Genomic DNA, 22,050 nt, shown 5'->3' with positions numbered 1-22,050 from the left:
TGGAAGCAGTTTGAATAAGTACTGCTGTCGTGGTTGGGGTCAATTCCATTTCAAATGGAATTTCAGTTTACTTTCTGAATTGACTGTCTTGAAATAGAATTGTCATCAACCCTGTTTAGTGGCATGTAGCATTTTAAAAAGGAAGCAAGAGTAGGATGGATTGATTCACAAGATAATACGGTAGGTAGCCTAGCGGTTAGAGTGTTGGGCCAGGAACCAAAATGTCGCTGGTTCGCATACCTGAGCCGACAATGTGAAAAATCTGCAGATGTATCCTTGAGCAAGGCACTTAAGGGCCATTTGCTCCAGGGGCGCCGTACTGCTATAGCTAACCCTGTAAAACAACACATTTCACTTAACATACATTTTTTATTTTTCTACGTCAATTTCCCCTTTGTGACCATTCAAGAACGGTAAAAAAAAATGTCTCCTTCATCCTGTCTCTCTCTCTCTTTCAGATCCTGTGGCGTCAGTTCTTGAAGTTCAAAGAGACAGAACTGCCTGCAAAGGAGGCCGACAAGCACCGTTCCAAACTCATCTACCAGTCCTTTGAGGTTAGCCATGCACAGAGCTTCTATTCTATTATTTTCTATTCTATTTGCATTCTAGTCTATTCGATTCTATTGTATTGTATTCTACTCTATTGTATCCCATTCCATTATACTCTACTCTACTCTATTTTTGATCAATTGATATAGATAGATAAAGGTGGTTGTCTGATTTGTGGCTAGAGGTCTAACACTTATTATTTTACACCACCCCCTCTACAGAGTGCAGTGCATGCTGGTCAGGTCAAGGTTCCTCCAGGCTACCATCCAATTGATGTGGAGAAGGAATGGGGCCGTCTGCACGTGTCCATCCTTGAGAGAGAACGACTGCTCAGGATAGAGTTTGAGAGGTGAGTGAGTGAAGCTGGATATCAATGTCTGGCCATATTATTCCTGATTCCATCAATCCTCATCTGGATCTACACTGACCAAAAATATAAACGCAACATGTAAAGTCTTGGTCCCATGTTTCATGAGCTGAAATAAAAGATCCCAGAAATGTTCCATATGCACAAAAAGCGTATTTCTCTCAAATTCTGTGCACAAATTAGTTTACATCCCTGTTAGTGGGGATGCCAAGATAATCCATTCACCTGACAGGTGTGGCATATTAATAATCTGACTAAAAACCATGATCATTACACAGGTGCACCTTGTGCTGGGGACAATAAAAGGCCACTCTAAAAAATCTCAATACCACAGATGTCTAAAGTTTTGAGGGAGCGTGCAATTGGCATGCTGACTTCAGGAATGTCCACCAGTGCTGTTGCCAGAGAATTTAATGTTAATTTCTTTATTAGCCGCCTCCAACGTCGTTTTAGAGAATTTGGCAGTGCGTCCAACCGGCCTCACAACCGCAGACCACGCGAATGCCGCAGTGTGGGCGAGCGATTTGCTGATGTCAACGTTGTGAACAGAGTGCCCCATGGTGGCGGTGGGGTTATGGTATGGGCAGACAGAAGCTACGGACAACGAACACAATTGCATTTTATTGATGGCAGTTTGAATGCACAAAAATATCATGAAGAGATACTAAGGCCCATTGTAAGGTCCATTTTTTTAAAGGTATCTGTGACCAACAGATGCGTATCTGTACTCCCAGTCATGTGAAATCTATATATTAGGGCATAATGAATTTATTATTTCAATTGACTGATTTCCTCATATGAACTCAGTAAAACCAATTCAATTGTTGCTTGTTGCGTTTATATTTTTGTTTACTATATATCTACTCTCTTCAAGTGACCTTGTTAGTTTCTGCCTGTTTTGTTAGAAAAAAATTCTTCATGTTACAAAATGGGAAGAATATGTTATTGTTTGACACAAGACCGTTCATTGATTCGTTGGTCTGTGTGAGAGCTTCCTGGATAACTAACTCCATTAGTCGATTAAACCCAGTTTTACCTTAGTTGCACTGCTCTGGGACCTTGTTTAGGCTGTGGTTTATCTAGAGCCAGCTCCTCTTGAACAGTAACACCATTGGCACGCCTGAGGTTTGCTATCTATGATGCTGTAAAGGGCTTGGACACTGTCCTGCCTGATTTCTCCAAGGTCGTCAGGGATGACTTCACGCGTCTTGACTTTAGATGGAAGTTTCCACTAGTTTCTTTTGTACTGAGTAGCGCCACAAAGCGTAGATTAGAATATCAGACCGTTGACGAGTGCAATTTACTTACAGCGAATGAATCACGATTCATATAAAAATCACAGAAAGTAACAGATGGATTCTTATCAAGCCGATTCTGTTATCGGACCATTTCCCTGTAGTTGCATGTGCCGTTTTAAACAGCTGCAAGAACAACATCTGAAGCTAAGTAATGCACAGTAATTATATTACCCATCTCCCCTCATTTGGAGACTCCATATCCAGATGTGATGATTGAATCAGGTTTTCCCTTTGCAATGAAGGGATTGCAAAGAAAGACATCCTCTGTTCACAAGGGCAAGTCTGGCACGGAGCGATTGTATTTTTACAAAATGTATTCTCGTCAACTTAATCAGATATGATTATCTGTCAGAAGACATCAAATGCCAATGTTATCAATATCATAAGGCTAGGTAGCTGGCTGGGGGGTGTTGCGTTGCAAGTTGTCTTGAAATGGGCTGGTCCACTGTCATGAGACAGCCTTGTTTGCCGGGTCCATGTTCAGTGTAATGGGCAGTCATCGTTTGCTAGTTTCGACTAAGTTCATCAGACTGGGCAGCGCTCTATCTGGGCAGCCTTATTCGTGAACTGGGATGAGGAATGGCTGAACAAGCGCTGCAGAAATTTGCCTTACACAACGCAGCAGACATTTGTTGTCCCTGCCAAGGTTGGGAGAGAATTCCCATGACACTATGGGACTGTGTTAAGAAGAGCCACCTCTCTACCTGGGACTTTAAAAGGGAGAGCATAAGGACAAGAGTATGGCATTTGTGACGAACCCTTATAAAGTAGAGTACCTTCTACATTCAGAGGCCGTAAGTGTCTTGTTCTGGACTTTCAGTGATTGTGCTGTTGTGGTTATTGTGTTACTATGTTATGAAGTTTTTAGCTGTGGCCAAGCAAGGAACATGTTATATTTGATACATGATATTCTTAATTGTGACATAAAACATATTTTGGTTTGTTTGTTTTTCTATTGATTCATTCACTTTTAGCATGGTACAGAAGTGAAATTCTATACCCAGGTCCGTGTTGATCCTGACCTGGTATGTTTTCTAAAAAACATTGAAATAAAAATGTTTTGACCAGATCAGTGTTAACGCTCCTCTTCTCTTCCCTCAGGCTAGAGAGACTCCAGAGGATCGTCAGTAAAGTCCAGATGGAGTCAGGTGTGTGTGAGGAGCAGCTCAACCAGCTGGAGACCCTGCTGCAGACGGTGAGTCTTGGACCACTAACACTCTGACAGTACAGTGAGGCCTGGGAATGAGCCTGCGACTGGGACTGGGACTGGGACTGAGGCTGGGACTGGGACTGGGACTGAGGCTGGGACTGAGGCTGGGACTGGGGCTGGGACTGGGACTGGGAATGAGGTTGGGACTGGGGCTGGGACTGGGAATGAGCCTGAGGCTGGGACTGGGACTGGGGCTGGGACTGGGAATGAGCCTGAGGCTGGGGCTGGGACTGGGAATGAGGCTGGGACTGGGGCTGGGACTGGGACTGAGAATGAGCCTGAGGCTGGGACTGGGGCTGGGAATGAGCCTGAGGCTGGGACTGTGGCTGGGAATGAGGCTGGGACTGGGATTGGGGCTGGGAATGAGGCTGGGACTGGGACTGGGGCTGGGAATGAGCCTGAGGCTGGGACTGGATCTGGGAATGAGGCTGGGACTGGGATTGGGGCTGGGAATGAGACTGGGACTGGGGCTGGGAATGAGGCTGGGACTGGGACTGGGGCTGGGAATGAGCCTGAGGTTGGGACTGGTGCTGGGAATGAGGCTGGGACTGGGGCTGGGACTGAGGCTGAGACTGGGACTGGGGCTGGGAATGAGGCTGGAGCCGGGACAGGCTGTGGCTAGAGCTGGGGGAAACTAAGGACAGCCATTGTCCTCAATTATGTGAAGTTGCTATAGGCCAGTGATTGGGTCAAATGACTCATACCGGGTAAGTCATATGCTCCAGTTAGAAAACCATTAGCTGTCTGTTTACTACCTCATTCAAAACCAATGTGTCCAGTCATCACCAGCGAAAATGCTCCAATCAGAATGGTATTCCCTCTCCTGTCATACAACAGCATGAGGTGGGCTGGATACAGTGTCGCATAACAAAATGAAGATCTGAACTGATCTCCAACAAGTTTGGAAAGCCATGAAATCCTTAAAGTGGAGGAAGCATTACTTGTCTGTCAATCATAGAAACCCTTTTACCTTCTCTCTTTCGAAAGCTCATAGGTTAATGACATTAATATTGGTATGCCCTCCTCCCTCTAGGACATCCGTCTCCTGAGTGCAGGGAAGCCGGCTCAGCACACCGCCGAGGTGGAGCGGGACCTGGACAAGGCAGACGGCATGATCCGCCTGCTCTTCAACGACGTGCAGCTGCTCAAAGATGGGCGCCACCAGCAGGCCGAGCAGATGTACCGCAGGTGAGTTGGCCATTTTCAGTTTCTCACAAAATGGATAATAAAGTATCTATTTTCTATTCGATTATATTATATACATCGATCGATTACAGCGATCTGCTTCGTTAGGATAACAATTTCCTCTAAATTATAAATGATATCCCCTCCGCCTCTAATCATGAACGCTGATTGAAACCTAAGCTTGTTGCATAACCATAGTCATTTGATTGAAGAAATGTGTTACAGGACTGAACACTTACCTGTCAAATGCGTGTCGTTCCCACAGGGTATACCGCCTTCACGAGCGTCTTGTGAACCTGCGCACCGATTACAACCTGCGTCTCAAGTCGCAGGTGACGACCACCCAGATGATCCAGACCCAGACCATCCAGCAGTCGTCCTCCAGGGTGCGTCCTGAGCTGGACGAGGTGACCCTGCGTTACGCCCAGGACCTGCTGACCTGGGTGGAGGAGAGTCAGAGACGGATTGACGAGGCCGAGTGGGGCTCGGACCTGCCCACCGTGGAGTCTCAGCTGGGCAGCCACCGGGGCCTGCACCAGACCGTGGAGGACTTCCGCGCCAAGATCGAACGGGCCAAGGCTGACGAGGTACTAGACCTTAAAGGGGCAAAGGTGAAATATGTTTTAGTGGGGTGTTATAATAACTTTGTTTCATAGACTCTATATATTTCCATTACACTTTGAATGAGTTTATATCATGTACTTTGTATTCGATCCGAGGGAATGGAGACATTATATACATATATATCATTACCATCCTCAAGTGCTAGATCCTCTCTGACTGTGACATTACATTGATGTTGCCTGTGTGTCTCGTGTCCCTCAGAGCCAGCTATCCCCAGTCAGTAAAGGGACGTACAGTCAATACCTGGGCAAATTGGACCTTCAGTATGCCAAGCTGCTGGTAAGATCTTTTTTCAGAAGCGTTATTTTGGGTTAAATGTGATATTGTTATGGTCAACTACCACCAGGATTAGTAATAATTGTATTCTCATAAATGCACACATACAATATGTAATCTAATCTACATCTTCCCTCTTTCACCGCTCTCTCCCAGAACTCCTCCAAGTCTCGTCTGCGTAACCTGGACTCGCTCTATGTGTTCGTCAGCGCGGCAACCAAGGAGCTGATGTGGCTCAACGACAAAGAGGAGGAGGAGGTCAACTACGACTGGAGCGACCGCAACACCAACATGACAGCCAAGAAAGACAACTACTCGGTATGTCAGAAAACCAGATACATAACTTGAAAAATATATCAGAAATGCTGTTAAGACAGCTTGGTTGTTCAAGTGCACGTTTTCTGAAGCCTAGAAAAAGATTGAATAGATCATACAGTATTTCCAATCTCTGGAGTAGTGCTCATCTGAATGTAAGGCTGTTGATAGCTCATTGATAGCTCATCTTCATTCTGAAGGGTCTGATGCGTGAGCTGGAGCTGAGAGAGAAAAAGGTCAACAACATCCAGGTCACAGGAGACAAGATGCTGAAGGAGGGCCACCCTGGCAAGAAAACAGTGGAGGTGAGCACTACACTACCCCCTAGTGGTCTCCATGAGCAATAGCAGGGTAAACCTGGATGTATGCGTTAGTACACAGAACTGCATACCGTTGTAGATTGTTTTGCAACTGAAAACAAGCATGTCTTATTGGACAAGTTCAGGTAGTCCCTTCCTGTTTCAGTCAGTATTCCTCCGCTTGGTACCTAATGAACACGACCCTGTTTTGCCCTACTCTTGATGTCCCCCTTTAATTGCCAGGCCTTCACAGCAGCCCTGCAGACTCAGTGGAGCTGGATCCTCCAGCTGTGTTGTTGCATCGAGGCTCACCTCAAAGAGAACACAGCTTACTACCAGGTTTGGATGCTCAGAATAATTTTCAAAATAGAGAATGGCTCATAAACCTGCATGGTTCTATAAGTAATAGTTCCAAACACAATTGTTGATGTTCTCATTTTATTGATCAATACACATGCCCTTATCTTCTCGTGCTTCTTCGCAGTTCTTTTCGGACGTGAAAGAAGCTGAGGAGAGGATGAAGAAGATGCAGGAGACGTTGAAGAAGAAGTACTGCTGCGATCGCTCCACTACGGCCACGCGACTAGAGGACCTGCTACAGGATGCTGTGGTACGTAGCCTACTACACAGCTGGACTGTGAACGGGTGCTTGTGCTCACATAAAACATGAGGTTGCCTAGTTCGGGACCCGTATTCATAAATCGTGAGAGTAGGACTGCGGATCTAGTATCAGGTCTGCTTTTTATATATGATGAATGGAAAGGGAGTACACGATCCTAGATCATACTTACTCTGAGATGCTTTATGAATATGGGCCCTCGTCTCATAGGCAGGACTTTAGTTGCTCAAATGCAGAGAAAGCAAACCAGGAAACTCTTATCTTTTTGTTCCATCTTTTTCCTGAAGATGTTGAATTATTTCCCTTCTTCACCAGGAGGAGAAGGAGCAGCTGAACGAGTTTAAGACTCACGTGGCCGGCCTGAACAAGAGGGCCAAGACCATAATCCAGCTGAAGCCCCGTAACCCCACCAAGTCCATCAAGGGCAAACTGCCCATCCAGGCCGTGTGTGACTTCAAACAGATGGAGGTAAGCAAATCATCCTTACCGTCACCTTTTGAAGGTATCTGGTGTAGGAATAACGGCTCTACATATGTAGACAGGAAGTAGATATTTACTTTTTGTTTGTTTGTTCATTAAATTGTTTGTTCATCACTCGTTTTTTTTCATTCATTCTTCCTGGTTCGTTCGTTCATGCTGGTCTAGCCATCCACCATCCATCCATCCATGGACTGTAACATCTCATATACTCCGTCTCTCTGTGTAGATCACCGTGCATAAGGGAGAGGAGTGTGCTCTCATCAACAACTCCCCACAGCCCAACAAGTGGAAGGTCCTGAACCGCTCAGGCATTGAGGCGGTGGTGCCTTCAGTCTGCTTCCTGGTTCCACCTGTCAACAAGGAGGCTATGGACAGTGTGTCCAGGTGAGACTCTTACATCAATACACAGTGCTCTCCATCAATGGATCACATGGAGCCCGTTTTTCTTCTTTTTTTGCCACGTCCCGTATCTGTTTGCGCTGTCTTCCGTCACAGTGACCATAGGAGTTGGCAAGATGACACAGACAGATCTGGGACCAGGCTGAGTTTTTCGGGACCTAGCCTTGAAAAAACTCTGGGCCCTAATTATATTTGTTTTACGGTACAGTAACACTTCCTTCTGTCTCCTACCCCAGTCTGGACTCTGGTCACCAGTCGATGCTGGTCCTGTGGCAGAGATTGCATGTGGACATGAAGAGCATGCTGTCCTGGCAGTACCTGACGAGAGACATCACACAGATACGAACCTGGAACATCACCATGGTAAACGCTAGTCATCTGGGTTTTTATTCTTTATCTTGAAAAGAAAACGGAGAAAGATATATATTAATTGGAATAGTTTGACATCAGTTAACTGTTTGAAGCTTAGACTTTTTTAAGTTAAAAGTGATCCTCACAGACAGCCAATCAGTGACCCTGTGAGAGGGAGTCAAGTGGTCACCCTGTTTGTGTTACTGTAAGTGTACTGAATTGAACGGGGCGATTTCCCATGCCTTTGTTGCTTTACGGTGAGGTTGAGTCTCGAGCTCTGTTATTTATAGAGCAGACCATGTAAACATGGACAAGTGTTTTATTGAGGTAGAAAACCTCATGGGTTTCCAAATGGAATTATTGGCGGGGAAAGTTCTTATACTGTTACGACAGTAAGGCGCGGTGTCTACCAAAGCTTGTTTGTATTACGTAACAAACCAACTAAAAGCCTTGATTGTATAGTAGATTTGATTTTTTATGAAATGTAACCATCTAAAACAGGTTGTGATGCAGGCAGGGTACACGGACAGAATGACAGTGACAAATTGACAGGCAATTCTGATCGGTTCCTCTCACAAGGAGGTGGTTTTGAAAGATTATAATGATTAAGATTAACATGTTCTAGATTGACTATTTACTTACCGCTCTCCCTATTCTCTCTCCCTCTTTCCCCCCCTCTCTCCTGCCTCTTCTTCTCTCTCTGTCTTCCTTCTCTCCTTTTCACCCTATTTTTTCCCTCTCTCCTCCCTCTTTCTCTCTCTCTCTCTTTTCTCCCTCTCCCCTCTCTCCCCTCTATAGTTTAAGACCATGAAGGTGGAGGAGTACAGGCTGTTTATGAGGAACCTGGAGCTTCACTATCAGGACTTCATGCGTGACAGTCAGGATTCCCAGCTGTTTGGTCCACACGACCGTATGCAGATCGAGGGCGACTACTCTAAGACCACACAGTACTACGACAACCTTCTGCGCTCTGTGGAGAAAGGTCCGTTCCACCTACATACTCATGAACAAACACAACAAACCTCTGTAAACCTTTTATTTTACAGCCTGGTACTTACCTGGTGTTTACATGGTATTAACTAAGAAACTAATGGGGTATTAGTCGGTACTTTCTGGTTTGGTGACTACCTGGTTTGACAAATCATTTCTAAGTAATTACCTAATAAACAGCGGGCTGTAAAATAAAGTTTTGATCTCAGTAAGGGTGGCATCTACTCTCCTTCTCTGAGTACCACTAGCAAACAGTCCTTTATACAGTGGATGTGTGTAGTCAGGGGTGAAAGGCGTGTTACTGGACACCAGTTCAGCAACATTGGGTAACTGTCAAATTCACCTTTCAGGACCAGTGGTTAAAACCAAAGGTGAGTGTGAACAGTGAACCGCCATGCTTTTGAACTATGGATGGTTGGCACGTTTAAAAACTAACGTTTTGTTGTTTCCATCACGCCAACCCCATTAACTTACAGTGTTCACATAGATAGAAATGCGTTCCCTAGCTCTTACAGCTTTTGAGTGAGTGCATGATATTTAGTCTTTTTTTGTCAATTTCCTGTTTCCAATGTGGCTTGGTTTGTTTTCTTGTTATGCAATATAGTGGTTTAGAAAAACACATTCAGGTAGTGGTCAAGCTGTGTTTTGCTGTGTGTAGAGATACCACTGCACAGTGGGTAATTTGTAATGAAATATGCTTTGTTTGAATGCATATCAACCTGTGTGTGTGTGACACACTACATGTGAACACATGCATGTCTGATCATGAACCATATGAATACACTGCACAAAAGTATGTATGTATGTATGTATGTATGTATGTATGTATGTATGTGTGTGTGTGTGTGTGTGTGTGTGTGTGTGTGTGTGTGTGTGTGTGTGTGTGTGTGTGTGTGTGTATGTATGTATGTATGTATGTATGTATGTATGTATGTATGTATGTATGTATGTATGTATGTATGTATGTATGTATGTATGTATGCATGTATGTATGTATGTACAGTTGAAGTCGGAAGTTTACATACACCTTAGCCAAATACATTTAAACTCAGTTTTTCACAATTCCTGACATTTAATCCTTGTAAAAATTCCCTGTCTTAGGTCAGTTAGGATCACCACTTTATTTTAAGAATGTGAAATGTCAGAATAATAGTAGAGAGAATGATTTATTTTTTATTTATTTCATCACATTCCCAGTGGGTCAGAAGTTTACAGTCAATTAGTACTTGGTAGCGTTGCCTTTAAATTGTTTAACTTGGGTCAAACGTTTCGGGTAGCCTTCCACAAGCTTCCCACAATAAGTTTGGTGAATTTTGGCACATTGCTCCTGACAGAGGTGATGTAACTGAGTCAGGTTTGTAGGCCTCCTTGCTCGCACACACTTTTTCAGTTCTGCCACAGATTTTCTATGGGATTGAGGTCAGGGCTTTGTGATGGCCACTCCAATACCTTAACTTTGATGTCCTTAAGCCATTTTGCCACAACTTTGGAAGTATGCTTGGGGTCATTGTTCATTTGGAAGACCCATTTCCGACCAAGCTTTAACTTCCTGACTGATGTCATGAGATGTTGCTTCAATATATCCACATAATTTTCCATCCTCATGATGCCATCTATTTTGTGAAGTGCACCAGTCCCTCCTGCAGCAAAGCACCCCCACAACATGATGCTGCCACCCCCGTGCTTCATGGTTGGGATGGTGTTCTTCAGCTTGCAAGCATCACCCTTTTTCCTCCAAACATAACGATGGTCATTATGGACAAACAGTTCTATTTTTGTTTCATCAGACCAGAGGACCTTTCTCCAAAAAGTACGATCTTTGTCCCCATGTGCAGTTGCAAACCATAGTCTGGCTTTTTTATGGCGGTTTTGGAGCAGTGACTTCTTCCTTGCCTTTCAGGTTATGTCGATATAGGACTCATTTTACTGTGGATTAGATACTTTTGTACCTGTTTCCTCTAGCATCTTCACAAGGTCCTTTGCTGTTCTGGGATTGATTTGCACTTTTTGCACCAAAGTACGTTCATCTCTAGGAGACAGAACGCGTCTCCTTCCTGAGCGGTATGACGACTGCGTGTTTATACTTCGGTACTATTGTTTGTACAGATGAACGTGGTGCCTTCAGGCGTTTGGAAATTGCTCCCAAGGATGAACCAGACTTGTGGAGGTCAAAAAAATAATAAATAATTCTGAGGTCTTGGCTGATTTCTTTTGATTTTCCCATGATGTCAAGCAAAGAGGCACTGAGTTTGAAGGTAGGCCTTGAAATACATCCACAGGTACACCTCCAATTGACTCAAATTATATCAATTAGCCTATCAGAAGCTTCTAAAGCCTTGACATAATTTTCTGGAATCTTCTAAGCTGTTTAAAGGCACAGTCAACTTAGTATATGTAAACTTCTGACCCACTGGAATTGTGATACAGTGAATTATAAGTGAAATAATCTGTCTGTAAACAATTGTTTGAAAAATTACTTGTCATGCACATAGTAGATGTCCTAACCGACTTGCCAAAACCATAGTTAGGTCCACAAATTTCTTGTTAACAAAGTATATGTAAACGTCCGACTTCAACTGTATATATATTTCTGCAATTGTAATTCCATTCAAAGCAATAAGGTATTGCAAGGTAAAGAACGTACATGGAAGAAAACAAGGGAAAGGTTTCACCACACTACAGTCAACCCTCTATCTTATGACACCTACACCCACAGTGACCACACCCATCCTGCCCTAAGCTCTTCACCATGATAATATAATAATTGAATTATTATTGCTCCTTAGCAGGTGCTTCTATCTGAAATGATTTACAGTACAGTGAGCGCATACATTTTGAGTATGTGATCCCTGTGGGTATTGAACCCACAACCTTGGAGCTACTAGTGCCACACTCTTACCATCCTAACCGATCTCCACAATGTCCACGCTGCACACAGGTGAGCAGGACGAGTCGATGTGTGTGACCTACATCACCCAGATCAAGGACCTGCGTCTACGGATAGAGGACTGCGAGGCTCGTACCGTGGCCCGCATCCGCAAGCCCGTGGACAAGGACCCCATCCAAGACTGTGCCCAGAAGACCACTGACCAGAAGGTGCTGTACCTACGCTGTACTAACTAATGAATACGTTGTGACTTAGGTCTAACATATTTATTGGACAGGTCTCCTCTGTAAAAGACGCTCAGTGGATCAACCTGTATAAATATAGGATAATAAAGTATAACCTATATACAGGTAAAGGTAACGGTGGGGGAGGGGCACATCAGTGCTAGTGTCCATGGGACAACAGATACCGAAGTTAATCACCTAAAAACAATGACGTTTTATTTGAACACTGGAAATAACGTCATAAAGAACCCTGAATGTGTTTTTAGGAGCTACTGTAAAACTGTTATGGAGGGGGAAGCACCTAAAATGTGATACCAAGCAGGGTTTGGTAGGTTACTTTCTAAATGTAATCCATTAGTTACATGGCCAAAATTGTAATAGATTACCTCCCCCTTAAAAACGTCTTAGAGATAAAATCCCTTTAGCGGGATCGATTTGACAACAGCCAGTGAAAGTGCAGGGCGCCAAATTAAAACAACAGAAATCTCATCATTAAAATTCCTCAAACATACAAGTATTATACACCATTTTAAAGATAAACTTCTTGTTAATCCAACCACACTGTCCGATTTCAAAAAGGCTTTACGGCAAAAGCATACCTTGTGATTATGTTAGGTCAGCGCCTAGTCACAAAAAAACAGCCATTTTCCAGCCAAAGAGAGGAGTCACAAAAAGCAGAAATGTAGATAAAATGAATCACTAACCTTTGATGATCTTCATCAGATGGCACTCATAGGACTTCATGTTACACAATACATGTATGTTTTGTTCGATAAAGTTCATATTTATATCCAAAAATCTCAGTTTACATTGGCGCGTTATGTTCAGTAATGTTTTGCCTCCAAAATCCAGTGATTTTGCAGAGAGCCACATCAATTTACAGAAATACTCATCATAAACTTTGATATAAGATACAAGTGTTTTACATAGAATTAAAGATACACTTCTCCTTAATGCAACCGCTGTGTCCGATTTCAAAAAACCTTTACGGCAAAAGCACACCATGCGATAATCTGAGTACAGCGCTCAGCCACCAAAGCAAGCCATACAGATGCCCGCCATGTTGTGGAGTCAACAAAAGTCAGAAATAGCAGATCTTCATCGGAATGCACTCCCAGGAATCCCAGTTCCACAATAAATGTTTGTTTTGTTCGATAAAGTCCATACTTATGTCCAAATACCTCCGTTTTGTTCGCGCGTTCAGTCCAAATGTACAATGCGCGAGCACTAAGTTCAGACGAAAAGTCAAAAAAGTTCCATTACAGTTCGTAGAAACATGTCAAACAATGTATAGAATCAATCTTTAGGATGTTTTTATCATAAATCATAAAACGGCCGTGCGCGTGACTTAGCTCATTGCATTCTGCCAGACACCTGATTCCAACAGCTCTTATTCTCTCCCCATTCACAGTAGAAGAATGAAACAACATTCTAAAGACTGTTGACATCTAGTGGAAGCCTTAGGAAGTGCAATATGACCCCATTTACACTGTATATTGGATAGGCACTTGAAAAACTACAAACCTCAGATTTCCCACTTCCTGGTTGGATTTTTCTCAGGTTTTTGCCTGCCATATGCGTTCTGTTATACTCACAGACATCATTCAAACAGTTTTAGAAACTTCAGAGTGTTTTCTATCCAAATCTACTAATACTATTCATACCCTAGCTTCTGGGCCTGAGTAGCAGGCAGTTTACTCTGGGCATGCTTTTCATCCGGACGTCAAAATATTGCCCCCTAGCCCAAAGAGGTTATGCATTAGAAGGCGGCAAACCTTTATATTACCAATTTACCAACATCTATTACAGGATAAATCAATGTTAGCGTTTACATAGCTAGTAATGTAACGTACAGTTATTTTCTTTTGTAATCAGTTACATGTAATCCGTTACTCCCCAACCCTGATACCAAGCTACAGACTGGCACCAGAAACAGGACAAAGCACTACACAGAAAAGGAGAGAGAGAGAGAATGAGGAAGAAAGAGAATGAGGGAGGGGTAGAAAGAGAGGGAATGAAATACCGAGAGAGGAGACAGCGAGGCTTAATTACAGCAGATTGCAGCTATGGATAGGGCTTTCTGCGGTGGGGGAGAGAAATGTGAGAAAGAAGGGGGCTTGAGAAAGGAGATATACATACTGTACTGGAGCCAAGTGCAGCAGGAAAGAGAGGAACGATGACTCAGTAGAAGGGAGGATAGGCGGGGCAGAGGTAGATAGATAGAGAGGGAGGGAGGGAATGGAATGGCATGGTCACCGCCTTCTGCGCTGCCTCTGAGGGGGGAAGAGGGAGAGAGGAGAAGGCAAGTCATGAGAGTAAGACAGAGAGAGAGCGAGAAAGGGAAAATAGAGTAGTGTATAAGCTCAGTGTGTCCAGTAAGTCCCTGGGCTGTGTTTCTCTATGGAGACTGAGGGAGACTGGCTGGAAGGCCCACTGCCCAGCCTGCTGATCCAGCTCCTCTGGACCCTGCTGGCTCTGGGCCTAGTGGGGATCCTTTCTCTGCTACTCCACCAAGACCCCTGGCAGCTCCTCACCCGGAGAGTCCACACACAGGTCAGGCTCAGGAACACACTGCTTCCTTGGGCCTGATGGGGGGGTCTCGTTCAGCATTATGATACTCGGTGGAAGTTTGTAATCGGAGGAGATTTTCTTTGTTTGGCTATTTGTCCTTTCTTTATCTTAATCGTCATGCGCTTGTTTTTCTCCTGTTTCAGAAAGTCCAAGTGGAGCTTGAGGGTATCAAGAAGAACCTGGACCAGGTGGCCGTGAAGACCGAGGAGGTCCTGAGTACCACTCCTCAGCAGTCCAGCACTGCGCCTGTCCTGCGCTCTGAACTGGAGTTCACCCTGAAGAAGATGGACCATGCCTACATCCTCTCCTCTGTCTATCTAGAGAAGTGAGTTGACTTGTCGGTTTTATTTCTGTAGCCAGATTCCATTTTTGGGGTTCTTATTGCCCTGACAAAAGCAACAAACAAGCGAGTGAAAAATACAACATTCTATTTAAGCAGCATTAAATCTCTCACGCCACTTCCCATCCATCCTCCACTGACATTTCCTTTTCCTTGCCTCAGGCTGAAGACGGTGGACGTGGTCATCCGCAACACGCAGGGGGCCGAGGGCGTTCTGAAGAAGTACGAGCAGCGACTGCGCGAGGTCCAAACGGTTCCCAATGACGTCAAGGAGGTGGAGATGTACCGCACCCAGCTCAAGGTGAACTGACTGGACCGCACTGGGCACAGCCTCAGCCTTTATTCTTGTGTTACGTTTCCACTGAACAACCAGGCTTTTGTTCTCAGTTCTCTGAACACTTACCTCCTCTTTGTAGGACACAGTTGGTCCGTTTTTTCCAAGCCAGGGAGCTGGAGAGGCTTTTGCATAAACGCTACTCAGTAGATAGATTGTGATGTTTATTACATTAAAAACACATGCGCTTTGGGACATTAATGAACTGTGTGGTATTCATTACGGGTTTCTTGACAGCCAACGCTCATGTATTTTTGCGTTTTATATATATATCATTGGATTATGAACATGGAAACAAGGCAGGTTTAAAAAGAGAGAGAAACTGTTTACGTGATGAAACACAAGAGACTTGCTTCTGTGAAAATGTTTTACTTTTTCGAAGATTATTTTTGACGTAAGCTACACTTATTGATAGCTTATTTAACATGCTAACTGTTGCTCTTCCCTCCCGTCTCTTTCCCTGTAGAAAATGCGTGCTGAAGCGGAGGGTGAAAAGCCTGCATTCGATTCTCTGGAGGGCGAGCTCGGAAAGGCAGCAGCCGTGAGCGAGAAGATGTCTCGTGTGCACAGTGAGCGTGACGCCGAGTTGGACCACTACCGCCATCTCCTGTCCGGTCTCCAGGACCGCTGGCAAGCTGTGTTCTCCCAGATGGACCTGCGTCAGCGTGAGCTGGAGCAGCTAGGTCGCCAGCTGGGTTACTACAGAGAGAGCTACGACTGGCTCATCCAGTGGATCGGTGACGCCAAGCAGAGGCAGGAGAAGATCCAGGCCGTGCCCATCAGCGACAGCAAGACTCTGAAGGAGCAACTGGCCCAGGAGAAGGTACTGATGGGGGAGTATTAGGGGTCCGTTACATCACTGCATTGCTCTAGGTGCTTAGCTGATCAACTGAACATTCTGGAACTTAAATCATTGACACCTTTTTTTTATACTTCTTATTTTGTATACTACTTATGAGACTATGAATGCTATAAAGGTGTGTTTTGTGTAGTTCTCATCATTGAACATATACAGGCACATCTTGAAATCCCATCCAGACTAATTCTGATTATTTCCCCCAACATAGAAACTTCTGGAAGAGATTGAGCAAAACAAAGAGAAAGTTGACGAGTGTCAGAAATATGCTAAGGCATATATCGACACTATCAAGGTAAGCATGCACAACATCAGTGTACAAACGTGGAAACCATTATTACATTCACATACAGCTCTATTTAAATATCTTCGTTTCATAAGGTTTAGTGTTGAAACATCCTGTTTCTTTTTTATAAGGATTATGAACTCCAGTTGGTGGCCTACAAAGCACAGGTGGACCCTCTCTCACCCCTGAAGAAAACCAAAATGGATTCTGCCTCAGATAACATCATTCAAGAGGTCTGTGCCACTTGTGGAATCTGAACGCAGGTTGTCATTCTCTGACAACCATTTGCAATGTTAGGAGAAAAGTTTAGATCAATAGTTTAAGCCAAACCCACACTAAATCAAAGGTTTTCCGTTTCATTTCTTCTCTATCAGTATGTGACGCTAAGAACCCGCTACAGCGAGCTGATGACTCTGACCAGTCAGTACATCAAGTTTATCACGGAGACACAGCGCCGCCTAGAGGACGAGGAGGTGCGTGACAACACACTGGGGTATCCTAACCCTAACCCATTGACAACCAATGAAAAACAAACGCATGACCACTCGTTTGCACGCACAAATGCATACACACACATTAATGTATGGATGATATTCTTTCATTTTGAGGTAAAGTATGGTTTGGAACATTGGCATTTGCATGCTGTGCTGTAGCCGCAGGATGTTAGGGCAACTAGCAGACAGGAAATCCTATCTCGTAGAAGGATGGCCAAGCGGAGCTATTCGTCAAATATGAACGATCTTCCAGAAATAATCCTAGTGCGTAGTGTCATGGTTCTCAGATGGGAACCAGGGACTATCAATTAGGATGTGGCTGGAGTGTCATTCATTTTTTTAATGGTGCCTTAAAATATCCAGGGCCAAGTAGATACGTATCGATTATATGAACATCATTGACAATTGCATACTGTTTTGATAAGCAGTAGTGGCCTTGTTACAAAATTCAATGAATTGATGAAACGTTTATGTTCAGTCTGAGGCAAAAGAAAGAGAGCATCCCCAAAAGAATAAGGGACCAGGAGAGGAAATTCCAGTGGGTTAGAAGAAGCAACTCATTGGGTTTACACATTTAGTATTTTGGCCTATTCATATTCATGTCATTTATTGAGGCGTGCCATATTTTTTTTAAAGGGCGTTCTTTCTTTCACTATGTCTTTTTTTTCTCATTGGCCACTCTTTCTTAGATGTCAATCTAAGCTCTCCCACTGTACGCTTCAGGCCGACTGCCATGTTCTTCAACTTTCCTTTTTTCAGATGAACACAAACTTTCCGTCTCCCGTTCTTTTCTAACCCTAATGTTTTGTTTGTTTCTTTGCTTCTCTTAACTGCTTGCCAGTGCTTTGTCATGATGAATGCTTATCTTGTTTGGGCGTTAAAAGAGGTAAATAATCCACTACGCTCCAGTTACTATTCTCTCATTATGTGCCTTACCTTCCATACCCTCAGGCTTCAATTCATCACCTAAACTGTCAAACATTTCCATATTTACCTTACGTTCACTTACTTCCATGTCTCGTTTATTCTGTGTTCGCATGGGCTTTAGGTGCTATTTTCTTATTACATTTTCAGACTCTCCTTGTACTATCCCTGCTTTCCCTTTGCACATATTCTGCCCAGTTCCTTGATAATAGGGATCTAAAGAATGCATTGCATTGTTGTGCAAGAAATCATAAGTTGTTTAACAGTGTGAATAGATTCATTTCAACTAACTAGCTGCTGGTTGATTGTGATGTAATTTTTGAATAACAACTTTGAGTCATTTCAAGCTGAAAATAGATTATTTAAAAAATAAATGATTCACTTTACTATTTCACTTATGCAAAATGGTTTATCACAAAATAATTCCCTTAAGGACACCGATATTGAAAAAGATACAGTTGCATGCCACATGAATTCCTCACTTTGTTGTGTTGTCATGTCTTGTCTCCATACATTAATTGTTACATAACCATTTTCCATCTTACTTGGTTCTACCTTGAATTGTCTTTGTCGAAGATAACTTGCTTTAACAGCATCCTCCTGAATGAATTTACATCTGAACATATATCAATCTTTAAGCTACCTATTAACATTTAACCTGTCATGCTTAATTTTTATATTTTCTTTACCATTTGCTTCCACTAATACAGAAAGCTGCTGAGAAAATGAAAGCGGAAGACAGGAAAAAAATGGCAGAGATGCAGGCTGAGTTAAACAAACAGAAGCAGCTAGCTGAATCTCATGCAAAGGCCATTGCCAAGGCCGAGCAGGAAGCTCAAGAGCTGAAGCTCATGATGCAGGAGGAAGTCAGCAGGAGACAAGTTGTTTCTGTGGATGCAGAAAAGCAAAAGCACAATATCCAGCTGGAACTACATGAGCTCAAAAATCTCTCAGAGCAGCAGATCAAGTCCAAGAGTCAACAGGTAGAAGAAGCCAATCAGAGCAGAGTCAAGATTGAGGAGGAAATCCGTATCATCAGGATCCAGCTGGAAACCACTGTCAAACAGAAGTTTACAGCTGAGGATGAGCTCAAGCAACTCCGGGAAAAAGCGTCTGAAGCCGAGAGGCTGAGGAAGCTTGCCCAGGAGGAAGCTGAGAAGCTCCGCAAACAGGTCAACGAGGAGACCCAGAAAAAACGCAGGGCAGAGGAAGAGCTCAAGTTAAAGTCTGAGGCTGAGAAGGAGGCTGCCAAGCAGAAGCAGAAGGCTCTGGAAGACCTTGAGAAGCTGAAGATGCAGGCGGAGGAGGCGGAGAGACGCATGAAGCAAGCTGAAGTGGAGAAGGAGAGGCAGATCAAGGTTGCCCAGGAGGTGGCACAGAAGAGTGCTGCCACCGAACTCCAGAGCAAACGCATGTCCTATGTTGAAAAGACATCAAAGCTGGAGGAATCACTCAAACTAGAGCATGTCACTGTCATCCAGCTGCAGGAGGAGGCAGCTCGTCTCAAGAAGCAACAGGAGGAGGCAGATATGGCCAGGGAGGAGGCAGAGAAGGAGTTAGAGAAATGGAGGCAGAAGGCCAATGAGGCACTCCGCTTAAGGCTCCAGGCTGAGGAAGAAGCTCACAAAAAGAGTCGTGCCCAGGAGGAGGCTGAGAAACAGAAGGAGGATGCTGAGCGTGAGGCCAGGAAGAGGGCTAAAGCTGAGGAGTCCGCACTGAAACAGAAAGATATGGCAGAGCAAGAGCTGGAGAGGCAGAGGAGGCTAGCTGAGGGAACTGCTCAGCAGAAACTCTCAGCAGAACAGGAGTTAATCCGGCTAAGGGCAGACTTCGACCATGCTGAGCAACAGAGATGCCTGCTTGATGACGAGCTGTACCGCCTGAAGAATGAAGTCAGTGCAGCTGAGCAGCAAAGGAAACAGCTTGAAGATGAACTGGCCAAAGTGAGGAGTGAAATGAATATACTCCTGCAGCTAAAGTCTAAGGCAGAAAAGGAGAGCATGTCCAACACTGAGAAGAGCAAACAGCTCCTCGAATCTGAAGCTGCAAAAATGAGGGACCTTGCTGAGGAGGCAGGCAAACTTAGATCCATCGCTGAGGAAGCCAAGCGACAAAGGCAAGTTGCTGAGCAAGAAGCAGCTCGTCAAAGAGTAGAAGCTGAAAGGATCCTCAAAGAGAAGCTTGCTGCCATTAACGAGGCAACTCGCATGAAGACTGAAGCAGAAATTGCCCTCAAAGAAAAAGAGGCTGAGAATGAGCGACTCAGACGACAAGCTGAGGATGAAGCTTACCAGAGGAAAGCTCTGGAGGACCAAGCCAGCCAGCACAAGCAAGATATTGAAGAAAAGATCAATCAACTCAAGAAGTCATCTGAGAATGAGTTGGGAAGACAAAAGACACTTGTAGATGAAACTCTCAAGCAAAGACGAGTGGTTGAGGAGGAAATTCGCATTCTCAAGCTAAACTTTGAGAAAGCCTCATCTGGCAAGCTTGATTTGGAGCTGGAGTTGAATAAACTGAAAAACATTGCAGAGGAAACACAACAGAGTAAACTCCAAGCTGAAAAAGAGGCTGAGAAACATAGGAAACTTGCCCTGGAGGAGGAGAAACGCAGGCGCGAAGCAGAGGAAAAGGTCAAAAAGATCACTGCTGCAGAGGAAGAAGCAGGCAGACAGTGCAAAAATGCGCAGGAGGAAGTGGAGCGCCTCAAAAAGAAAGCAGATGAAGCCAAAAAGCAGAAAGAGGATGCTGACAAGGAAGCAGAAAGACAGATCCTTGTAGCCAAACAAGCAGCACAAAAATGCAATGCAGCAGAACAGCAAGTTCAGAGTGTCCTTGTCCAACAGAAGGAGGACAACCTCACGCAGAAACAGCTCAAGGAAGAGTATGAGAAAGCCAAGATGCTTGCGAAACAGGCAGAGCTTGCCAAGGAAAAGGCAGAGAAGGAGGCTGCTCTTCTCCGGCAACAAGCTGAGGATGCAGAACGCCAAAAACAGGCCGCTGAACGCGAAGCTGCCAACCAAGCCAAGGCTCAAGAGGAAGCCGTGAAATTGAGAAAGGAGGCAGAGTTCGAAGCTGCCAAGCGAGCACAGGCTGAGGCTGATGCAATCAAACAGAAACAACAAGCAGATGCTGAGATGGAAAAGCACAAAAAGCTTGCAGAGCAAACAGTGAGTCAAAAGTCTCAGGTAGAGAAAGAGCTCACAAAGGTCAGGCTTCAGCTGGATGAAACTGACAAGCAAAAATCTGTCTTAGACGAGGAGCTGCAGCGCTTAAAGGACGAAGTCGGTGATGCGGTCAAGCAGAAGGCCCAGGTGGAAGAGGAGTTATTCAAAGTCAAGATTCAGATGGAGGAGCTGGTCAAACTGAAACTCAGAATTGAGCAGGAGAACCAGCGTCTTATCAAAAAGGACAAGGATAACACTCAGAAATTCCTGGCCGAGGAAGCTGAAAACATGAAGAAGCTTGCAGAAGAAGCTGCCAGACTCAGTGTGGAAGCCCAGGAGGCTGCACACATGAGACAGATCGCTGAATCTGACCTCTCCCAACAGAGGGCACTTGCAGAGAAGATGCTAAAGGAGAAGATGCTTGCCATTCAGGAAGCATGTAAACTGAAAGCAGAGGCTGAGATGCTCCAAAGACAGAAGGACCTGGCTCAAGAGCAGGCCCAGAAGCTGCTTGAGGATAAACAACTGATGCAGCAGCGTCTTGAGGAAGAGACTGAGGGCTTCCAGAAATCCTTGGAAGCTGAGCGCAGGAGACAGCTGGAGATCACAGCCGAAGCTGAAAACCTCAAAGTCAAAGTGTCCCAACTTAGTGATGCTCAGTCCAAAGCAGAAAATGAGGCCAAGAAATTCAAGAAGCAAGCAGATGAGATCAGTGCCCGTCTTCATCAGACAGAGCTAGCAACTAAAGAGAAATTGACTGTTGTAGAGAAACTTGAAGTGCAGAGACTGAGCAGCAACAAAGAGGCTGATGAATTACGCAAAGCCATCGCTGATCTAGAAAAGGAGAAGGACAAACTGAAAAAGGATGCTGAAGACCTACAGAATAACTCTAAAGAGGTATTGTGTTAGAGATGGCATAGTAGTGCAGCTTATGTCATTGTTAACCCTCTCTCTGAAAACGAACACTCTTAAATAATTTAATTACATTTCTTTATCTATTCCTTC

The 22,050-nt window shown here is 44.4% G+C and overlaps 1 protein-coding gene across 21 annotated transcripts in view; it reads left to right on the top strand.

Moving 5' to 3' along the window:
- LOC115177330 (plectin) overlaps positions 1–22,050 on the top strand; it is a 191,776-nt gene that overhangs the window by 160,711 nt on the left and 9,015 nt on the right. For 14 of the 21 annotated variants that reach the window (XM_029738005.1, XM_029738015.1, XM_029738013.1 and 11 more), the window contains 23 exons: positions 459–554; positions 771–898; positions 3,316–3,409; positions 4,458–4,612; positions 4,875–5,220; positions 5,435–5,512; positions 5,666–5,827; positions 6,025–6,129; positions 6,367–6,462; positions 6,608–6,733; positions 7,058–7,210; positions 7,449–7,606; positions 7,858–7,984; positions 8,771–8,954; positions 9,313–9,333; positions 11,901–12,058; positions 14,788–14,969; positions 15,147–15,285; positions 15,785–16,141; positions 16,386–16,469; positions 16,592–16,693; positions 16,835–16,933; positions 18,589–21,942. In XM_029738005.1, the coding sequence (XP_029593865.1) occupies positions 459–554; positions 771–898; positions 3,316–3,409; positions 4,458–4,612; positions 4,875–5,220; positions 5,435–5,512; positions 5,666–5,827; positions 6,025–6,129; positions 6,367–6,462; positions 6,608–6,733; positions 7,058–7,210; positions 7,449–7,606; positions 7,858–7,984; positions 8,771–8,954; positions 9,313–9,333; positions 11,901–12,058; positions 14,788–14,969; positions 15,147–15,285; positions 15,785–16,141; positions 16,386–16,469; positions 16,592–16,693; positions 16,835–16,933; positions 18,589–21,942 (6,504 nt within the window). The remainder of the gene's footprint in view (positions 1–458; positions 555–770; positions 899–3,315; positions 3,410–4,457; positions 4,613–4,874; positions 5,221–5,434; positions 5,513–5,665; positions 5,828–6,024; positions 6,130–6,366; positions 6,463–6,607; positions 6,734–7,057; positions 7,211–7,448; positions 7,607–7,857; positions 7,985–8,770; positions 8,955–9,312; positions 9,334–11,900; positions 12,059–14,787; positions 14,970–15,146; positions 15,286–15,784; positions 16,142–16,385; positions 16,470–16,591; positions 16,694–16,834; positions 16,934–18,588; positions 21,943–22,050) is intronic. The other 7 variants (XM_029738007.1, XM_029738004.1, XM_029738012.1 and 4 more) reach the window with 4 other exon arrangements.

This window comes from Salmo trutta, chromosome 37, assembly GCF_901001165.1.
Source record: "Salmo trutta chromosome 37, fSalTru1.1, whole genome shotgun sequence".
Classification (NCBI taxonomy): Eukaryota; Metazoa; Chordata; class Actinopteri; order Salmoniformes; family Salmonidae; genus Salmo; species Salmo trutta.
Note: the sequence above shows the minus strand (reverse complement) of the source record. Positions and strands in the feature narration are given on the sequence as shown.